Source organism: Poecile atricapillus, chromosome 3, assembly GCF_030490865.1.
Source record: "Poecile atricapillus isolate bPoeAtr1 chromosome 3, bPoeAtr1.hap1, whole genome shotgun sequence".
Taxonomy (NCBI): Eukaryota; Metazoa; Chordata; class Aves; order Passeriformes; family Paridae; genus Poecile; species Poecile atricapillus.
The window spans coordinates 22,103,483-22,126,146 of NC_081251.1; the positions used below are offsets into that span (position 1 = coordinate 22,103,483).

At 34.6% G+C, this 22,664-nt stretch overlaps 1 protein-coding gene across 1 annotated transcript in view; it reads right to left on the reverse strand.

Moving 5' to 3' along the window:
* CSMD1 (CUB and Sushi multiple domains 1) overlaps window positions 1-22,664 on the reverse strand; it is a 1,087,660-nt gene that overhangs the window by 97,009 nt on the left and 967,987 nt on the right. Inside the window, exons 42-46 of the mRNA XM_058836707.1 lie at window positions 13,588-13,776; window positions 9,645-9,822; window positions 7,618-7,763; window positions 6,122-6,202; window positions 5,861-5,974 (exon numbers count right to left, since the gene is read on the reverse strand). Of these exons, the coding sequence (XP_058692690.1) occupies window positions 5,861-5,974; window positions 6,122-6,202; window positions 7,618-7,763; window positions 9,645-9,822; window positions 13,588-13,776 (708 nt within the window). The remainder of the gene's footprint in view (window positions 1-5,860; window positions 5,975-6,121; window positions 6,203-7,617; window positions 7,764-9,644; window positions 9,823-13,587; window positions 13,777-22,664) is intronic.

Consider the following 22,664-nt stretch of genomic DNA (forward strand, 5'->3'; position numbering starts at 1 on the left):
TACTGGAAAGCTGTCACCTCTCTGGATAAACTATGGTTTAGAAATGGCTACAATCAACTAAACATGACAAACAAGAAGTTGAAAGGTATGGGTCACTTGGAATATGATATGGGAGTATAGGAAGTATATCTGGAGTGGTTTTGTAAACATGCCATGTTTAACACTAAACACTAAAGCCTAGCAACACAAATGTTAAGGATACAAATGTCTTTTGTTGCCTGCTTTTCCTCAGGATCTTAAGGAGTTATGGAAATAACCACTGGTCAAATTACTCATGAAACCAATTATATAGTAGTCATTTGGATTTGGGGTGTGCAAACAAAATCTGAATGCAACACAGATACAGTCCGGACAAGACAAAAGCCTGATGATCTCATTACTTGGGAAGTATAATTCTTCCAGAGAAGTTTACAGCTGGGTTAATCTAAAAGGCTATTATTGCCTCCTTTATATGGGCGCTCTTTCAGCTAAATTATCACAGTTATCATTTTCAGAGAGGTGCCCTCCAAGTATCTTCTCAAGAACTCGCCAAATGGACTCTGTTTACTTACTCCAGTATATGAAGTTTTTGGAATCTTGGGTAGAAGATTATCAACTAAGAATAAGATTCAAAAATACATTTTGAAAAGCCTGAGATCAATGTATAGTGGTACCTAGAACACTGTCAATAAGTGCTGAGATATTGTTCACTAACTCAAGAAATATACTGCAAGCATCTTTAAAAAATTGAGTCAGTGAAGGAATGAAAGGAAAACATAGAGGAAAATCAACAATTCAGAGAAGTGAAAAATGTTAGTTTCTTTTGGGATAAAAGAACTGTCATAGAACAGGAAGAAAGACACACTCAGCAGAGACACTGGCTGCGGTCATCTCAGAAACCTGCAGCAGTGCTCCAGAGAACAGGTAAGAATGGTCTGCAAAAAGAGAAAGAGACAGAAGTAGGAAATTGTGGAGGGGAGAGGAAAGGATTAAAAAAAACCCAAATAAATTACTTTTCCTGCTTTCTTATTTCAGCTGCTTTGCTCTTGGATTTTCTAGTTTTTCTTGTAAAGACATCAGAGACAAAAAATTAAGGAAAGAGACAAGGAAATAGCTTGTTAACTAGGTTTGAAAAAATAACAAGAAAACAATTTATCTCAAAAGCATTTAAAAGTTATTGATAACAGAGAAATACTGCTCTCAGCTCTCTCATTTTTTGTAGCCAAATCTTAAGAAGGGACCTGAAACTCATTTATTTACCATGAAGGAAAAGGTGCCTTTTTCAGGTGTTTCCTCATGCCACTTTCTCATAATTGAGGAAAAGTATGATGTTGCTTTGTAATTAAGAACATTTCTTTGGTGAGTGAATATTAAAAATCAACAGCTTAAAGGACAGAGTATTTCCTTGAACACATCATCACACATACACAAGAAATAGATCAATGCAGCGATGCCAAACTGATTTTACCCTTTTAGCTTTTATATATTCTTTATATATTTGTAGCTCTGTAGCCCATTGTATAACTAGATAGATTTGTGGACCAACTCTGTTAGACAGAAAGACAAAACACATTCCTAGAGACTCCAGTCTTCTGGGGACCAAGGTTAAATTCTTTGGGAATCAAGGTGAAATGTCTTCTTGAGACACTTTCTCATAAAAAAAAGTTTAGTTAATATCTAAAGGGGGAGTTTCAAAAAAGGGTCAAACCAGGGAAGAATTGTCTCACATGTATCTAACTGGGGATTCTTGTCAGTTATGCTAATTTGTGAAACAAAAAATTGTGCCCGCTTTATGTTACTATGTGCATCCTCAGAGCATTTTCGGCATGCATTCCACCTCGCTGTGCACCATAAAGGATCCTTTATACAGGTAACTGCACTTTTGCCACCTAACTGTGTCTGACTTTTTGTATGACTGCTTTTAGGATTGAAAAGACATCAGCAGAACTGCTGTAGGAATTCTTTCCTCCACATGTTCTATTGTATTCACTTACTGAACTTCAGAATCTTAATAACAAAACAATTTCAAAAAAGGAGAAATAATGTTTATGAGGAAAAAAACCTGTACCTCTTTAATACAAATCAATGCAAATAGTGATGCTAAGGGTGAAAGGAGATATGGAACAGTCCTCTGTGGTACTGAGACAAAACCATATTCCTAGAGCAGAAAAGTCAAACAAAATTAAAAATATTATGTCCTTCTAATCTGTAAACAGCTCAGTACCTCTTTGTGCTAGGACAGAAGTGACCAAATCTTTTTAAACACTGAGCTTTAGTTCACTTCCTATTGCCAAGATCTACTTCCTATGTAATCTGAATGAAAGTAAACTCCACAGTTTTATTATTTTTTATTCACTATACACACAACAGGTTAAAAAAAAAAAACAACCTGCTACTTCAATCTTTTTCTATAATATTAACTCCCCCCTTTTAGGATAACATTTAAAAATAGAATACACCTAAATAAAAACTTCTCTGGTTGAGGCAAACATATTTGTGTTAGGTCTAGCAGAAATAGGGCTATTTTTCCCCACAGCACCCCCTCACAGTGCTGTGCTTTATATTGGTAGCTACAAAGGAGTTGGTAATGCAGAGGAAATTGGCTACTGCTGAGCAGTGCTGGCTGCTGTCTCCACCATTCTGCACCACCACCTCCCAGTAGACTGGGGGTGGGCAAGGTCTTGGGAGGGGCCTAGCAAGGACAGCTGACCCAAACTGACCAAAGGAATATTCCATACAATATGACATTGGCTCAGCAATAAAGGCTAAAATGAAGGAGGAAGAAGAAGGTGTACTTATTATTTACAACAGCTACATGTGCTGAAGTCCTGCTTCCCAGGAATTGTCTGGACATTACCTGCTGCTATAAAGAAGAAAAGATCTGTCTTTTTTCTCTTCTTTTGCATGTAACCTTTCATTTTGCTTTAGTAAATTGCCTTTTCTTGACCTACAAGTTTTTCTCCATCTTATTTCCTTCTCCTGTCTTGCTGAGGAGTAATAGAGTGTCTTGGTGGGCACCTGATGACCATCCAAAGACAATCCACCACAATAGTCTACTCTTAATACTGTTTCTTTTCTTTGTCAGTTGACTAACATATTAACATATTTGATACCTCATGGACTCTCTTCTGTCAGTTAAATTACAGATTGACTCAACTCCCTACACATTTAGTAGTTTTGGAATTGATGTGAAATTTGCCAGCTGAGAAAATTTGAGCTGCAAAATAGATTAAATGCTTGAGCCCCACAATATATTTGATTATCAATTATTTATAAGTAAATCCCATGAATTTTAAAAGTAGCTACTGTAAAATAGCTTGAAATGAAACAGGAATAAATACTAAAAACATGCTTTAGGCATATTGGAGGACATAAGTAATCTATTTTACATTAATTTTTAATAATATTGTTGCACATGTAAATTCTAAATAATGTTATTTGTTAAACTTGTATAAATTCATGCACAGAGGCAATGCTTAGAAAAATATAACAGGAAATAACTATCTTTATGTTACACAGTCACATGTAATTGTGTGCAGTGGGGTATAGTCATAAGAAAGGTAATTCTGCATGGCAGCATAACACTTTCTTCATATTCTAGTTTTGAGGAATACATTCCCTAATATGGCTTTTGAAGAAATCTGATCTAGGCTTTTTGGAGAAAGCCTGACCAAGCTTCTTAACTATAGTACTACTTTTGATATCCTTATCTTTGATTTTGCTTCTATTCATAAATATTATCACCTCATTAGGACAATATTATCACATTACCTCCTTAATTTGTTTTGAGCCCCTACATAACCCTATACTGAATACCCATTATCTCTTTAACTCTTTAGTATCTCAATTTTTGTGACCACTACTGGAATATTTCTTGCTGTCACAATGCCCATCATGCTTTAATTTACACCTCTACACTTCCCTAACAGCAACTAAAAAATGAAAGAAATTTGTAGCAAGATGATAAAGGGATAGGATGAGAGCAGCGGCTCCAAGTGTAGAAACAGAAATCACGACTGTTCAACTACTGTGAAGCATAAACCCATTCACACTGACAGCATGTTCTGTATGAGTGCTTCGGGCTCTGCATGCTAGAAAATACTTGGCAAGATAACACAGTACAAAACATTTTGAGAAAGTCTGTCCTCAGACAGGAAGGGAAAAGGAGCTGTAAGAAAACTGTGGTGTATTGTGATTACAGCTGCTCTGAAGGTCATTTATTGAGAATGATGTAGAAGTGGTCATGCAGACTGATTATTCTTGCCTGTCAGATATGTCATCAGACTCATATATAATATGCTAGAACTTGGCCTTCTATCATAGAAATATATTTTTTGACTACTACAACATATTGGCACAGCTCAGGGAAATGGAAAGTGTTCTTGTATCTTTAAAAAATATGAAGCTGATCTGAACAAGGACAATACGAACAACTATAAATTATAGGTAAAATGTAGAAATACAAGAAGGCAGTTCAAAAATTAGTTTGAAATACATTATGCAAATTGCATAGCAAGTAGAAATTTTTTTTTCAAGTCTATGAGGATAAAATATTTTTGTATAAATGCTTGATCCATCCTGCATCACTCCTAAGGAAATAGAATAGAATTGGGAAGGGTATTGAGAAGGACGGGAAGAATAACTAAAAATATTAAATATCTTCTGGTCTATAGAATCATGATACAAGTATGGTGAATAGAGAATAACTTTTAAGAGTTACTGATTTTTTTCCCCATAAGTACTGGGTGACATGAAGTGAAAACAGCATGTGCCAAGTTCAAAGCAGACAGAGAAATAACTTCACATATTAAATAAATAAATAAATAAATAAATAAATAAATAAATAAATAAATAAATAAATTCTGTAACTTCTTGCACAAAAATTTGTGGATTTAAGGTGTTTACATGGGTTCAAAATAGAACTGAGTAATTCTAATGAAGAAACAGCCGTACAGGATTTAAAATATAAAGAACATTGCTAGCTTAAGAGTGGTTTAGCTACAGTTGGATTGACGCCCTAATTAACTGCATGTTTGCAATGATTTTCTGTCCTTCACTAGAAAATCATTATTGGCCAGTGCTAGATATGGAACACTGAGTATATGGTCTGGTATACAGAATTTCTGGACATATCCATAAATGTATATTTCCCCGCCTTCAGATAATTAGGTTTATAAAATGCAACATGTGTACTTTCAAATATTTATCTATGAGTAAACACTATAAAGACAGTCATTAAAAGCACAACTTTTAAGTGATCTTGCAATATTTTATATGATTCATAAATATAAGCTAGGATTTTATGATAAAATAGGAATTACATTCAATATTTATGTCCATAGTAATACTGGGAAGGCTGGGATAGAAATAAAACCAAGTAATTCTAGTTTCCAGAAATTAAGGAATTAAGGAAATTAAATTTATATAAAGATTCAACTTGTCTGAAGAAAAGAAATCAGGTGCAACTTTTTCATGTAACTCTGGTATAAAATGTCACCATATTTGTCAAAGCACAGAGAATAATTTCTTATTTTAATTTGAAAGCTTAATTTAAATTCATATTTTTAGTATTTTTCAAAAATAAAAATAAATCCTTGGTTTCATATGAAGCAATATAGAATATTGTAAAGTAATCTAAGAAATCAGTGTTTCAGTAATGATGGAGTCAAATAGTTAAAATTACTTCTCATTGGTTCTAAAGAATAAAATTTCTACATGAAATTCTTAGGGCCAAATACATAAAAAATGTGAATTTCCTAGATATTAAAGAAGTAAATGGAAGATTTTCTTTTAAGTATCAACAAAATGACAGTGTCTAAAATTTGATGCTTTATGTAGGATGCACATTAATGATATACACACCATGCAAATACATATTTACCTTCACAGGATGGAGAGGATCCTTCAAACTGCAACTGTGCATTCAGTTTGCAGGTTAATATATCTTGTCCAACAAGGGTGAAACCAGGATGGCACCTGTACTTCACAAAATCTCCTGAAAAAGGTATTGAAAAAAAAGTTAAACCTCAAAAATTCCTTCAAACAGAAGCATATCAAAATCTCAGATGGAAGATGAAATAGCTTAGTTTAACTAGAATTCAAGTGAAAACAGAAGAAAGGAAAAGAAATGCTATCTTTTTACCTATTTCAAAGTCATCATCTTCTGTAAACAAATCTGCATGTGCAACTGTGGGTGGAGGCTGGCACTTCCTGAGCTGATAAGCTGCAAATTTAAGTGAAAAAAATTAAATGCTGGTGTGTTAAAGAGTATTTTACTGAGAATTAATTTCATATTAACATTTCCTAAATTACAAGAGCTGCACTGAACCTCGTGGTCTCTCGGTTACAACATTTTCCCAGATAAATGTCACTACATGACATGAGCGTGCTGAGACTGGAAAAAGGCTGCCCAGAGAAGTTCTGGATCTCAGGAATCATACAAGTGTAGGTCTAAACCTGGTCTGGTGGAAGATGTTCCTGTCCGTGGTTGTGGGGTTGGAACTAGATATTCTTTAAGGTCCCTTTAAATTTAAAACATTCTAAGATTTTATGACTCTTTAAACAAAGTCTCTTGTCTGCTTTTCAAACCTGTTTCAATAAATTGTGAGCAATCTCATAAGAAAGGTAAAATGACTTTGTTTCTAAAATGGAATAGAATGCCTACAACACTTGAAGAAGCCCTTTTGGGATTAAAAAAATTCAAAACAGAAATAAAGACTGCAATGAGAGTGCCTATATCAAATAAAATCTCTCCCCTTCCTGCAATTAATTTACCATCAGAAGAAAATTCTCTGAACAACTTCATAATCCTATCCACTTTAGTTTTTGCTTCTCTGGTTAAGTGCAGTGGGTGATAATGTATCATGACCTCATTTTAGGAGAAAAGTACAGACAAGAGAAACATTTCAAATTCTGCGTAACAATTCCATATGGACTTCCCCATGCAAATAGATATCTCAGATACTCTCTGTGACTTTATGAATTAATTAATTGTATATTTTTAATTTAGAGTCCAGAAGGCTAAAAAACTTCCATTTATTACACGTATTTTGGGTGACAGTCCAAATTAAAACTAGAATTATAGTTCAGCTTTTCACTTCTGAGTTAGATGCCTAATTTTCGCCACCTTTAGTGCTGAATGTAACTTTGAACAAAGTATTTTGCTGTATCAGTCCTTATGCTATTGTTCAACCCTACAATAGTATCCCAGAAACTTTTCTGACCATGAGCCCTAGGCATGGTCAGCTGGAGAATAATTTTAGTAAAGAAAGTTAAATCTTATTGAATAAATAGGCCAAAGTAATTAAAAGGGTAAAAGCTTAATATTAGATGGTAATGGGTAACTTTAAAGATAGAACACAGTTCAATAAAAGCACCAAATTAACATTCTTAGGATTTTTTTTAATATTTAATTAAAAAAAACAAAACAAAACAAACAAAAAACAACAACAACAACAAAAAAACCCCAAGGAAACAAAACAAAAAATGAAACAAAACAAAAAAACAACCAAACCAAACCAAACAAAACAGCAAATCTATGAATCCTGGTAAATCAGTAAACCACAGAGTTAAGAAATATTTTTAAAATTCACTAAATTATTGTGGTAATTAGATGTTAATTATATAAAGAAAACTGACCATGAAAATTGAGGACAAAGAATCCTCCTGTTGAAAAATCACTGTGAAATTTGAGGAGGACTTGATTGGTAGAACTGTAAGCTGTTTCCAGAGCTGTGTTCCCACTGAAAACTCCTAGCTGAGGTGAATTATGGTCAGGACCATCCCTGGAATGTAAAACATTAAAAAGTCAGCTGAAAACTAATGCTCTTTACATTCAAATTAACAGTCTCTTTTCTCTGGACAGTAGTTTAAATTTTTGTAAGAAATGGTTTTCCTAATGATTTAAAATGAGTTTCCTCTTTTTTTTTTTTTTTTTTTTTTTATTTTAGCCACACAGAGTACTCTTTCCAACTTCAAACATTATATTTTTTTAGAGAACAGGCTAGTTTGCAATAATTTTTATATTTACATGGGCAAGAAATGTAGTGGTGGCAAGAAATTTTCAATGTGTGTTCCTGCCAAAAAATTTTCATGTACAGATCATAAGTAGAAAAAAACCAAGAAAATATAAATCTTGTATTGCTGTCATATTTCTAGCATTTTGACCAGGGTGCTACAAGTCTTCAGCTCATGGTTAAAACACAGAGTTTTGGAAATTGCAAGTTATTCTGCTATTTAAATAAATTCCAAAAATTCAAAGGTGTGTCCTAAGGGGGAAAAAATAATGGGGAGAAAACCCGGAAAAAATTGTGTGTTTTGTGTTTCTCAACAGTAGGATAAGACACCCAAAGAGAAACATACTCCAGTAACATCAGGCTTCATTCACTTCCAGTATCATAACGTGGAACATTCAGGCCTGAACAGTCAGAATGAATAAGTAAATAGAATTCCTATTAGTAGTATGTCTACTACTTTCATGTCTGAACTATTTTTTGAGCTCTACAACACTTATTTCTGGCTATTTTGTATATTACATGTAATAAATATAAACTGAATGAAAAAAAATTTTGCAATGTGTTATTTCAGAAGGCTTGAGATTATCTAGAATGTCTCTGAAAGCTGTTAGCTTTTGACCTTTCACTGTCTTTCAATCAGAGGGATATTTAGTCACCTCAGTTTTATCACTAAAAAACCAAGCATTATATATATACAACCTGATAGACAAGATAATCTATGATGTATTTTACACTTGAGTTTACAAGTAATGCAAATACCAGAGCAACCAAATGGCTGTTCAGAAATAGTGCACCACTATAAACTGAGAAAACCTCACCAACAGCTATGGGAAGAGTGGATTAGCTGGGAGATCAGGGCAGCTGACTCATACAGGATTAAGTTATATCCTGTATTCTGTGCAAACTTTCCTTTTCCTGAACTATCTGTAGCATATATGAGAAGTCACTTTGCACAGTATGTGGGGTAAGGACCAGGGTTAGACAGAGACGATGTGCAACACCTTTGGGAATCATCTATGCCTGCTCTTGAGTGCAGTAAATCCTTCTGCAAGAATTTAGAAACCTCTAAGGCCTCTCCCTTCAGCTGAGGTCACAAGTTTAATGGGTTTGTGTAGAAAGAAATTCATAGAAGAGGAACATACTATATGAAGCTTAAAGACATGGAGGTACAAGGCCTGAAATTCTGGATTAGAAAATATAAAAAGTATGTCTATCAGGCATATTGAAATATTAAGAAAATTTAAGAAAATCTTACTTAATGCCTAAATTAGTTAATGTCTAAAAATGACAGAAAGTTTTGCAAAAACTAACATATGTTGCCTGTATGTTCATGGAACTCATAATTCAACATAGTGTGGATTATTACATCATTTTGACCTTAAATGGCCTTAACTTAGAGAAGAGTCAAACAAAATCTGATTGATAACTGAGTTCAAGCTTCAAAATACTTTTTGGAACAGTATTCCTGAAAAGTTCAGACAATGATAAATTCATTTTTTTTCTTTCAGATAACCTTAGAGGTTGTTTTGTGCTGTTCTTCAGAATGTATGACCACCTAAAGAACAATACTAAGAAAATCTGCAGCTTGGGACAGTGAGACTTCATAAATCAATCAGAAAAAAATCACTTCTCTTTCAAAAAACTGCATACCAAACTGCAATGTAGTCATTCACAGGTTCAGTCTGAAGTAAGGTAAAGTTGATATAAATCCCATGGCCCGGAGATACAATAATTAGCCAAGTACAGTCCTTGGAATTTGGGTATTCATCTGGAAATCCTGGGGAATAAACTGTACCATTCTGAGCAGTTACATTATAGCCACAAGGAGCTGAAAAGAAAACAAATTTAAAAAAAAATTAGTAGTAGAAAATAGTTTTTCATGTTACAAGTGGAATATCAAAATGCTACCAAATTCTTAAAGCTCCACAAGACAAGACAACCTAAATCTTAAAGACAGCCTTTCCTTCGTTGCTTCTCAAATAACTATTGGCTTTTCTAAAAGCAATTTATGCTGATGTCTTTAGATTTAATTTCTTAAAATCCATCAAAATCTAATGTTTGCATACAATTCTTGAAACTAAGTCCACACACCATTTAAAAAGGGGCACCTTTTGTTTGTATTCAAAATTAAAAAACAAATAAGCAAGGAGGTCTTGAATGTTTCCATCCAACTGAACTCTAGCTGAACTGGAATACAATTCTGGAAAAAATAGGTTGATTGTTCTTTCACTAGTCCAAAACCATCATGCTTTATTTCTGCCAGGTTTGAGTAACTTTTAATGGTGATTCACTTGACGATTGTATGCCAATCATCCTTATGGAAAGTAAAATGGACATAGAGACACAAATTTGTGCACACCTGCTGAATGAAGTCTGTAGCTAAATCAAAGCTATGAAAAGCTTGACTTTATTCAAGGGGAGCAAATGTGTGATAACGCGCTCTTTTGAGTCTCAGTTTGGAAGAATTGACTGAATATGGGTAAAAGCATGTATCCAAGTAGACATATGGCCATTAGTGCAAATTAGTGAGTCTCACCTATTAGAACGAGACCTTAATCTCATTTATGGGCACTGAGCCTTGCTCTAGAACATTTCTCATTAGCTCTTACCATTAAGTTTATGTTACTATTGTCAGTGCTCCTGTGACTCTCCTTCAGACCCTCTTCACTTCTTTTTGAAGTTAACAAGTGATGGAAAAGAAAAGCAGAAAAAATATAAAAGGAAAAAGAAAAAAACAGGAAAGGAAAAGGGGAAAAAGAAGGAGGATTGAGAAATGCAGAAGGATGTCTCAATTTCTGTCTGGTTTAAAGCTGCTATACTGTTGTGATAGAAGGTAATCTGGCCAGTTGATGAGTAGCCCTTTTTGAAAGAGTTCTTTTAATAATCTCTGCATTTACAGGACAGGCTAAGGAGGATTTAACCACTTCACTTTCTTCATCCATATCAGTACTGTATGATGCATTTAGCACATTTTCCATCTGGATGCAATCCTGTGCAATGTATTCTAGGTTGATTCTGCTTGAGCAGGAGGTTGGACAAGATGACCCACTGTGGTGCTTTCCAACCTGACCCAGTTTGTGATTCTGTGAACAGAATGGCACCTGCTCCTGAACCATGAATCTTTAGTGGCCAACAAATGAAAGCGGCTAAGGAAAATGAAGGGTTTGTTCTGTCTGTCTGATTCCTTGTTGCATGTGGAGGCCAAGGACATCTGACCCTGTCTATCAGCTCTAGGAGTTCTGATGAAAATGTGACTGAAGTCCACTTTTTCCTATATCCTAAACCCCTATATTCATGCAATGATCACTTGTCTGGTCTCTAGACCAGAAATCTATTCTGTTCTCTCCACATCCACAGTACTCCATATTTATAATTAAGACTGCTTTGACAGTTATGCTTACTATAGAGCATAGGCTTCCTAAGTCTAATATTAACTTCTAATTAATGTACAGGATTTTTCTGATTAAAATTTTATATTTAAATATATCTTGAGTTTGCTATATTTTTGACAGGTTTACTAATGGTACTAGTGATTCCATACATTTTTTATTTTCACTTCATTATTCTCTAATACTCCAGAAGGAATGCAGATTGATTGTATCTCAGTAATGACAGTTTAATTGCTCTTATGTGATTGTTAGCCATGAAAGATCAATAAATTTTGTCAGAAAAAAAGTGTCACGGGTAACAAAACTCTAATAAAGTAATACACATGGCTGTCACTAGACTTTCTCCAAAGATCTTTAAAAATCACAGAAAACACAAATTTAAACAGAAATAACTGGTTAGATTTCACACAAGATAAAAACAGCTTTAGTATGAATAAACAAATCACTCTAAATTAATGATGTTTTTATGTTAAACTTTGAATGACAGGGTGAAGAAACATAGATTTTTGAAACCAGTAAGTGTATAATCAAATCTTCTAAACTATCAAATGCTAACAATAGACCACATGTTGATTTATAAATGAATGAATGTCGTACTGTTTATTCTCCTACCCATTTATACCTAATTACATTGTGTTGGAATGACAGTAAACATTTTTAAAATTCCACCCAAAGATACCCAAAACCAGTTAGTCATTTACTGACAATTACATACATTATACTAAGACATCTATGGTAAATCACTAGGACAACTTGATTGCATAGGAGTAAAGTCTTAGTGTATCAGTATATGACATGATTCTACTATGATTATATGAGCAGAAATTAATCTAATTTTCTCCCATGTACAGATTCTTAGCCTTCAAAAGTATGTGCAATCTTCTGTAGAAAGTTTCCATTCAAACTTCTAACAAAACTGGTCATAGCTGGAAAAATGAATTAATTCTTTCACTGATTTCTCTCTCAGATCTACTGTCAAATGACAACAGAGTAACAATTTGTTTTCTTTGTAGAAAAAAAAATCATAAATGTTCAATTATTCAATCATTTCAGCAGTACTAGGTGGAGCTTTAATGTACACAGATGAATTTTCCCCAAAGCAAGTAGTGTGCTGAGAGACAGAAAACTCTTAATACTCAGTCAAAACAGAAAAGAACCAGCTGTTTAGTCAGAAATGGTACCTATAAATGTACACAGCCACATACACAATAGAGCTGCATGCATTCAGGCCTCAGCTGTGTGGAGATGTAGATGACTGTGGGTAGGCTTGGAAGGAAAGATTCACAGGCACAGGAACCAGGCTAAATGTGCATTGTGAATTATAGAAAAGTCAGTAGCAAAGGAATGCCTTCTTTGAGTTAGAAAATGAAGATAAAACCACTGAATTAAAACTATGGATGAGGGGACAGGGAAAAGTAAGAATGACCTTATCTTCATATCATTATAAATATTAATTTGCTTCTTGCATGTTATTTCAAACTGAACATATATTATTTACTCTTGTTTCAGCTAAGAAAACAGAAAATACTGATTTATAGCATAAAAATCTGCTTCTCCTCCTTCATGAATTTTAGGAAATATGCTTCTCTAGGGGGTAAAGAGGAATAAGAATAGATAGAAGGCTGCATGCCCTTTGATGCTGCATATATGTCACTAAAATATAAATATGAAGTGTTGGACTTTGGCTAGGTTTCTAAACAAATTTTAAAAACACTGACTGTTAACACTTTACATTTTTGTATCAATTTTTAATTGGTATTTTGAAACTTTACCATATATTTAACATGAAGAGAAATATTACATATCTATTTATAGTGAACTTTTAGCATTAATAACTTTGTATTTTCTTCCAGAACATTGATAAAGTTGTCTCAATAACCTAACTGCTTTTGAATAAAATATCTTCTTGAAATAGTCCTTCACATAGAGTTTAAGATAATTTCTGGCAGTATCACAGGTTCTCATAATCAATACAACTGACAGATATTAATAATAATAATAAATCACTGCTGAGGAACATGATTCATGAAACATTTATGATTTATAAAAGCACATAATATTCTGCCTTGATTTGCTTACACTACAGATTAGGATAAAGGCACTGTTATTCAGCAAAAGCTGCATTATGTACAGGCAAACAAACAAACAAAGAAAAATCAGAAAGTATTGTGAGTTCTGAAGCAAAGGTACTACCAGAAAGTTACCTTCACATCTGGGGAAGTGATAGTTCCAATTTCTGTTGATACCATGTTGACAAGTGAGAACAGGCTGCCCTCTCAAAACATATCCAGGATAGCATTCAAATGATACTGACTGTCCCACACTGTAATCTGAGTTGACTATATAGCCATTCAAAAATGGAGGAGGATCGGGGCAGTTCTGTAACTCGTAAGCTGGAAGAGAACAGAAGTACTTTTTATAGCCTAATCTGCTCTCATCACAGGAAGTACACATTAGCATAAAATCTGTAATGCATTCAATAACAGGTAAACACTGGAATGCCAAGCTCCAGTAAATCAGAGATTAACACATAACAAGAGATAAATCATCCATTTGGACCATACAAAAATATTTTAGCAATGTACAACAAAGTCATTAATTCCTTAAAACTTTATGAAATACAAGATTTTCACAACCCATTGAATTTTTAATATATATTAAACCATGCCCAAAAACACAGCTGACCTAAAGAAATTAAAATAATTAATGAATGACTTTAACACAACAGAGCACCATAAAGATCTAAAAAAATTACAAATACCTATGAAGAGAAAGGTCCTTTTAGAATATCACCATGCAAAAAATTGCTTTAATGATTCACCATATTTCATGTTGGTTTCTGTGTTTTTGAGAACATTATACAATGAAACACATTTAATTAATAAAAATCGTGTGATGAAAATTCAGAAGGAGCTTTCGTTAATAACATTTACTAAGATATAAAAGTAATGTAAGCAGTTCCATATGAAGCAATACAAAGACTGTTTTATAAAAATGTTATGCAGAATTATTTGCAAACAACTTCACATAGATTGGATAGTAAGTAATTGCCATTTAAGAAATAAGTGTTAAAAAGATGAATGCCCTGCTCTTTTTGACCACTCAATTTCCAGTTAACGAATACTTCTGTCAGAAGAAAGTTCAAACAGGAATAATAATACCGATGTGCTCTGCATCCACGTGTTGTTAAGTCCAAGCTCTAAAAATATGGCAAGAAAATATGACGAACATATTCTTGAACAAAGTGTTTAGTTACTTTTTTCAAAGTTAACCTTTAAAATATGAACATGTTCATCCTGGAAGTATATACTTATGATTTTGAAATATATTATTTAAACAATCCATTTCAGCAAGATTAAGCTAAACATATATTTTAGATATGCTTCAGTGCCTACTTAAAGTGAAGTTTACACTTAATTGCTTCACTGAAGTACAACTACTGTCAATAAGTTTTTTAGTCACTGCTAATTAAGGTCATGCTGTGCAATAAAAAGATTTACTTTAAGACAGCCTACTTCTTTTCCCTAATTCCTTCAGTGAATCCAGAATTCAGTGTTTGTAATGCTAGAAAATTGGAAAAGATGTAGAGGTACTAGAAATACTCTTAAACCCTCTAAAAATACAGATCCCCTGTCTCTCAATTAACAAAAAAATAAGAAATTAAATTCAAAACCTAATAATAAAAATTAAGTGCTACTGAAAGGAAATACAAAAAGGTTTATTTTCCCTTAATTGTGGATCATTAAATTTTGTGCTAAATCTAGTAATGCCTCATTAATTTTTAATGTTATTATTACTCTTGCTATAATTTGTGTAGTACTAATACAGATAATATTATTATCAACATCTTTATACAAAATAGAGTAGTAGAAAACTATTTAAGAGTGCATGATTCTGAAGTGTACTAATACTGAAATATTAAACCATATAAAAATCTCTTTAGCAAATTATATTAAAATTGATTAGAAAATTATTCCAGAAAGTCAGAAAATCTCAGATTTTTTTAAAAAAAGATGCAGTAATGCATTGCCCAACAGTTACAACACTGTTTTGGAACAATGATGGTAAGTACTGGAATTTTTAAACTTTGATTGTAGAACCTTTTGAGGAGATGAATACCATTCTTCCTTATTAGTTAACTTGTTACAATATAGTATTCATAGATTATGTTTTGAAAGTACTTAACACAGTCTCAGAATTTTTGAAGTTAGTATTAAAAATCAGTTTCAGGGAAGAAAACTCTCTCATGATCTACATGATAACACAGTTATCTTTTTTAAAACCATAGAACCACTCAGGTGAGAGAGGAAATCCTGACAGAATTGACAGAGGTGTTCCATAGACTAAGTGATTGTGTGTATATCTCTCAAAAGAGATCAACAGGGAAGGTGATGGGATATTAGGGAGTATTGAAACTTGGCATGACAAAAATGATATGGAATAAGAGGATGGTATTGTCCTGGTTTCTGCTAGGGAAGAGTTAATTTCTTCTCACTTTTTTTTTTTTTTTTAATTTTTTTTTTTTTTTATTTGTCTCATGGTCCACCAGTGAGGTGGTACACAAAAAAAAAAAGATTAGAAAAAATGTGAGGGAGAGCAGCTGGGACAGGTGACCTGAACTGACCAAAGGGATATTTCATACCATAGAATACCATGCCTGGTATATAAGACGTGAGTAGTTACCCAGAAGGGTGTCTGATCTGTGTTCAGGAAGGGGGTTCTGGTATCAGTCAGCAGCTAGTGAGGAAGTTGTAGACTGCAGTGATGTCTCTCCTCAGTGTCCTCCAGGCCTGAACAGACCAAGTCCCCTCAGGTATTCCTCCTTCAGCTTCCTCTCAAGGCCCTTCACCATCTTTTTTGCCCTCCTTTGGACTGTCTCTAATAGTTTAATATCTTTCTTATATTGCAGTGCCCAGAACTGCCCCCAGCACTGCAGGTGAGGCTGCCCCAGTGCAGAGCAGAGTGGGACAATCCCCTCCCTTGCCCGGCTGGCCATGCTGGGCTTGATGCCCCCAGGACAGCGCTGACACTCCTGGCTGCCAGGGCCCTGCTGGCTCATATTCAACTTTCAATTAGCCAGGATCCCCAGGTCCTTTTCTGTGGCACCGCTTTTCAGAATCTCATTCCCCAGCCTGTCTGTACAATCTGGGTTGGCACATTCCAGGTGCAAAACCAAACACTTTCCTTTACTGAACTTCATACGCTTGGTGATTGCCCAATCCTCTAATTTGCTGAGGTCTTTCTGCAGGGCCTCTGTGCCTTCATGGGAGTCAACACCTCTTCCCAGTTTTCTATCATCTGCCAGCTTACTTAGTATCCCTTCTAGTCCTGCCTCCAGGTCACCTACCAAATTGTGGGAGAGCACATGTCCTAAGATAGAGTCCTGTGAACCCCACTAGTGACAGGTCACCAGTCTGATGTCATCCCTGTCAGTCACCCTTTGTGCCCAAACCATGAGCCAGTTGCTCACCCATCATATGATGCGTTTATCCAGCTGTGTGCTGGACATTTTGTCCAGAAGGATCTTCTAAGAAACAGTATCAAAAGCTTTGCTGAAATCCAAGAAGATCACATGAGCTGACTTCCCTTGATCCAAGAGGTGGGTTACCTTGTCATAAAAGGAAACCAGGTTTGATAAGCAAGTCTTTCCTCTCATGAAGCTGTGCTGGCTGTGACCAATAACTGCATTGTCTTTCTGGGGTTTTTCAATACCTCCCAGAATAAGCTTCTCCATAAGTTTACCGGGCACTAAAGTGAGATTATTTGGCTACAGTATCTGGGATCCTCATTCTTGCCCTTCTTGAAAACCAGGACAATGTCCACCAGCTTTGAGTCACCTGGGACCTCTCCAGACTCCCAAGACTGCTTAAAAATCAAGAGAGGTTTTGCAATTACATCAGCCAGCTCTTTGAGGACTCTGAAATGAGTCCTATCAGGCCCCATAGATTTGTAGACAGTCTCTTCATTGAGAAAATCCTTGTACTTTTTATTGAGAAATGCATACGCTTTTTGCCTGTTGTAAATAAGGCAAACAAAACACATACAGAAATTTTGTGGGTTTGGTCTGGTATTTGTTTTAGTAAGAGTAGAACCTGTGTCTCAAGCAGATCAACATAAATTTGAAGGTCAGACAGTTGGCGATGAAAGCACTTGCATATGAGCAGAGTGTAACTGTTTGTTTTGCTGACTGTTATTTTAAAAAATAATGTATAAAATTTAACATACTCTGCTTGTCTTTTCTGGTATAAATCCTATAGATGACTCATAAATTATTGGTCAGGTGATCCATGATACTATGATACTATGATTTATAAGCCACTCAGGAAATGTTTTATGGTTTTAGTATAAATATAATTTATATTCTTCTTTGTTCTTTTGATACATGCAATAACACCTGATTTAACAGAGCAGTAGTCATGACTAACAAATTCTGCCAACAAATCCTGATATCACAACTTGCAATAGAAAGCTCTTTTTATGGGTGTCATGCCCAAAGACTTATTTGCTACTGAGCTCTACAAACTGAGATTCCATTTCACTGCAGACAAAAACTCTAGTGAGAACCTGAAATAAAATGTATAGGAAAAGAAAAAGATTTAATTCCAATATTGGCAACAGTCAAATACTTGCATTTTAAAATTATCTCATAAAGCCATTTGGCATGTATTTGTGCAGTAGATTTCTCTGCTGATAAGAAAAGATTGTAAATCGTAACAGAAATGTTGAGGAAATTATTCTCTGCTACCTTGTTGTTATGGTTCAAATGTACTTTCCATCTTACATAAACACTAGGATGAGTTATTGGTTTTTCAAGTGTCACATATTTCTGTAACACTTAAACATGGAAATAATTGCTTTACAAAAAAATGGTATTAGCATATAATTGGGCATGCAATCACTCAAATGCTAGGAAAGCTCACAATTAGCTCACTTAAAACTTTAATTTAGGCTTCTTGTATATTCCTCCAGTATCATGGTGTGTATAACTACTGACTCAATAAAAAATCCACTTCTCAGACTACACTGGACCACCATGAGTTTTTTTGGAAACGCCTTTTAATGTTGATCTAGTTCCAACTTCCCTGCCATGGGTATCAATATATTTCAGTAGATCAGACTGCTAGAAGTGTCATCTAACCTCACTTTGAAGTGGAGAGAGCTGATAAGCAGGTTACATGTCTGCAGGTGGGGAGATTTAATCAGTGTAACTACAATCAGCCTAGACCAGAAAAAAACAGTGGGAGCAGAAGGTTGAGCTTTCACTGACTCCATTCCGTAGTCCGGGAGAAATCCAGTCCGGGTTTTCCCTCCAACCGACTGACTCCATTTCCATGTTGAAATGGAGGGTGAGGATGGAAGAAGGTCTGAGGTGCTCTTTTCCCTCTGTTTTGAGTAGTTGGCTTTGCTGGTTCAGAGTAGTGCTTGAATTCATACGAATTCAAGCACTACATGAAAAATCTTGTAGGGATTACTCTGGGGCACGTAGATGCAGTCCAGAGTGACATTTGTTCAAAGCAGCTTTTGAGGAAGGCAGGGGTTTTTCTTCTTGCTGGTCTTACCCAGCTCATCCTGGAAAATCAGCAAAGTTTCACAATTCTCAGCTGCCACATTCAGTGCCAAATGAAATTCCGTGCCTCATATTGGGTGAGGTGTTTCTTTTAGCAGCCGGTGATATACATGTTATACGGGCCATTCCCCAGGGGAATTCATGGCCTGCAAATGTGCAAAAGCTCCAGTGGCCCATTTTCTTTAGGTGTTACTTTACTTTTTTCCTTCAGGGATTGGGCATTCACAAATTTTCTTGTTTCAGTGTCTTACCACCCTCATCTTATGTTCCTTATGTCCAATCTAAGTCTACCATCTTTTGATTTAAAACTGCTGACCTTTCTCACTTAAGGGCCACAATAAGGACTTTCTGAAACTTCTCATTTAGGCTGAACCCCAACTCTTTCATCCTCTCTTCACAGCAGAGGTGCTCCAGTCTGCTGTTTACTTTCTAGTCTTCCTCCAGACCCACTTTAACAGGGATGTGCCTGGTTTGTGCCTGAAGCACCAGAGCTGAATGCAGCTCTCCAGGTGGAGTCTCCAGAGAGTGAAGCAGGGGGAGAGAATCTCCCCCTTTGATCTGCTGGCAATGCCTCTTTTTATGGAAGCCCAGGATGCAGATTGCAGCCCAGGATAGGACTGGCAATCTGGAACCTCAGTTTATTGTTGTAGGCACCAAAGAACATAATCTTTTTAGATATCATGACTTAGTCATGACATCACAAGACATAACTTAATGATTTAGAAAACAATTTGCTACAAGGCCCTCAAAAAATTCTGTTTCATTTCCTTTAGCATTCCTACCCTAGGACATAATTTGAAACCATTTTAGAAATACAGTAACTTTTCAACAATGCCCTTTTCATTCTGTGATTCCTATGACTCAGAAGTTCCTTCATAATCATCTTTTTTCCCAGATAAAGGCCATCAGATTTAACATATTTAAATCATTTTTTGTATGTACATGAGTGTTTATGGAAGAAAGGGAGGGAAATTAGAAATTTTTGCTGAGTATGTTCTGGAACATACTGTTCAAACTCTCAAATATATGAGAGAAAAATTCTTACTTCATATTTAGCTTTATCTTTTATTGAAATTTAGAGCAGACTGAAAATAGTGTTATAGTTCCAATAATAGGAACTAGGACTTCCACAGCAAAAAAATACACAAATCAAAAATTTATTCTGCTTCCTTAAAGAAGCTCTAGTCCTAAAGGGAGAGATATTTGGGGGGAAAAAAAGATGTTCCAGAAATATTAACAGCTGAGAAAACAATAATATGTACAGGAATTAAAACCCACAAATACGTCTTATAACCCATTAGACTGTGTTCTTCGGTACACTAAATTCTGTTATTAATCTCTCAAAGGCCTTAAAAACATTTTTTCTAGCTGGCGTAATGGCTTGCCAATCAAACTTCTGTTACTGTGCTTCTCAGACTCAGTGTACAGAGACTGTTTATATCTCAGATATCGAGATTTGACATATATGGGGGTCTCAGAACCTCAAGAACACCAGTCAAATGAGGTATAGAAATGTTCTAAGTATTTGTGGTTGTTTCCTCTCCTTGCTATTTTACATAGGTGACAAGACTATAACACTCATAACAAGAGACAGCCTTTCTCAATGCTTCTCTTTTTTAACTAAACAGTATGAAAGTTATTTCAACAGCAGAAAAAATGTAATTAAACTTAAATGTTGCTCTTTAAAAAGTCAGGCACTTTTAAAATCATTTCATTATCTTGGAAAAAAAAAAAATAAAAAATTCTAACTTCTTCCAGTAGTTCAACAGGCAATCACTGTGAACTTCTTTCTACAAGTGAAACAAAAGGTTCCACAACACACAGAAATTCAGCAATCCATCTTTAACATAATGGAATACCCACCATTCCCTATGCATTGCAATTGCAAAGCTGAAGGGAAAAGAGAAAATGAAAATATCAGAGTATGAAACAATAAGGATATGATCAGCAATGGTACTGAGAGCTGTAATTCCCCCAGGGTTCTGCTAAGGAGACAAAGCTTTTTAATGCATTCAGAAATACACAGTATTTAGGTTATATTTTCAAATCCTGTGCTGTGAGAATTAAGGCCCAGCACTAGATCTCTACAAGTATGGGTAGAAAATATTTTACAGTTCTCAGTGTGCATTCACTTTTCTTCTTCCTAAAAATAATATACAATCCCAAGCTATATTAAGATTCAATCTCATAGCCATTTTCCAGCCTTCAGAAAATCAGTAGAAAAATTGAAAAATAGCATTATTAGTTTCATAATTCACTCTACAATGTTCATATTCTTTGCTTTCCCTTGAGATGAGAGGTTATCAAAGAACCTTATCCTTCATAAAATCCCAAGATCTCTAGAAAAATTCATTTTTTTTATAGCATGCAAGCATGATTGAATAAGCATAGCCATCACCCACCTCTCTTTATTTTTAGATTGGTATCTACAAAAACGGTATTTACCTGGAAAAAAGTCTGCTACCTTAGTGCCCTTATGTATTGTATTCTGGTTGACAGAAAAGGCAATTATTTTCACTTAAAAAAATCAGTCCTTGAATTGGACTGAGTTTAGTACCATACAGTAAAACCCCTGAATTTAATCTTAAATCCCTTTAAATGTAATTTGAATGTAACAGATCAGATTAGAATTAAGCTATGCAATTTTGTGGGCACTCCTAATATGTAACACATTCACTAAGACAACTAGAATGGATTTGGCAAATGTGACTGTAACTACATACTTTTTGCCTACTCTTCTTTTTTTTTAAAGATAAATTAAATTAATTTCAGTATTAGAAAAGTAATGCTTATTTTATTTATAATTTTTTTTTTTCCCATAATTATAGTATTTTAGGACATCCTAAAATGAGATCAGTTAGATGAACTCTGAAAAACACCCATCTGGTTAAATGTATAAAGATGTCAGGATCTCAGCATCATTTGCTTTGCTTTGCACATTCATTTCTAGAAATGACAAAAGTAGACAACTTAACTGTGTCAGCATCAATTGGACTAAAAATAAATTCTTAGCTTTCCATAGTATTTTCCACAGTATCTCTTTTGCCCATAAGAAGATTTTGAATGTGACATTCATACTAAATTATCATATTTTATCTCCCTCCCACATTTATATCCCATGAATAGCAGTTAGGGAAGACATTGCATATTAAATTGAGTTGTGACAAAGAGTATTCTAACTGGATAGGAAACAGGCCAAACTGAATTGGTATCTGTGGAGTAATGTTGCATCTTTCTTCTAAACAAGGGCTTTATTTCAGAACAGCGAAATTTGACTGAAATTGGATAATGGTTACAAAATTGTGTAAAAAAAGGTATTCCCAAAAGGGTGACAGCCAGACAACAAAGTGATGCTAAATTCCATCATCCAAACAAATCAGGCTAAGACTTATATGCCATTTGAGCTACTGAAAGGAAAACTTCTAATAGGGAAGAAAGAAGGAAAAAGTAACATTGGAGAAATGAAGAATTATTTTTTAAGTTGAGTTTCAGCAATTGCATATAGTCTAAGAGAAGAGAGAGTAATTGAGAAATAGAATATTTAAAAAGAGCCTGAAAATCCAGAGATAATCCATCAGAAAAGATATCTAAGTATTAAGGACAAGAGATGTGGAATAGGAAAAGTCAGCTTTCAAAACCAACATATACTTTGTATGATAAATACCTTTTAGAATAATTCATTTTTCCAGCACTTGATTTTTTTATTGACGTGGA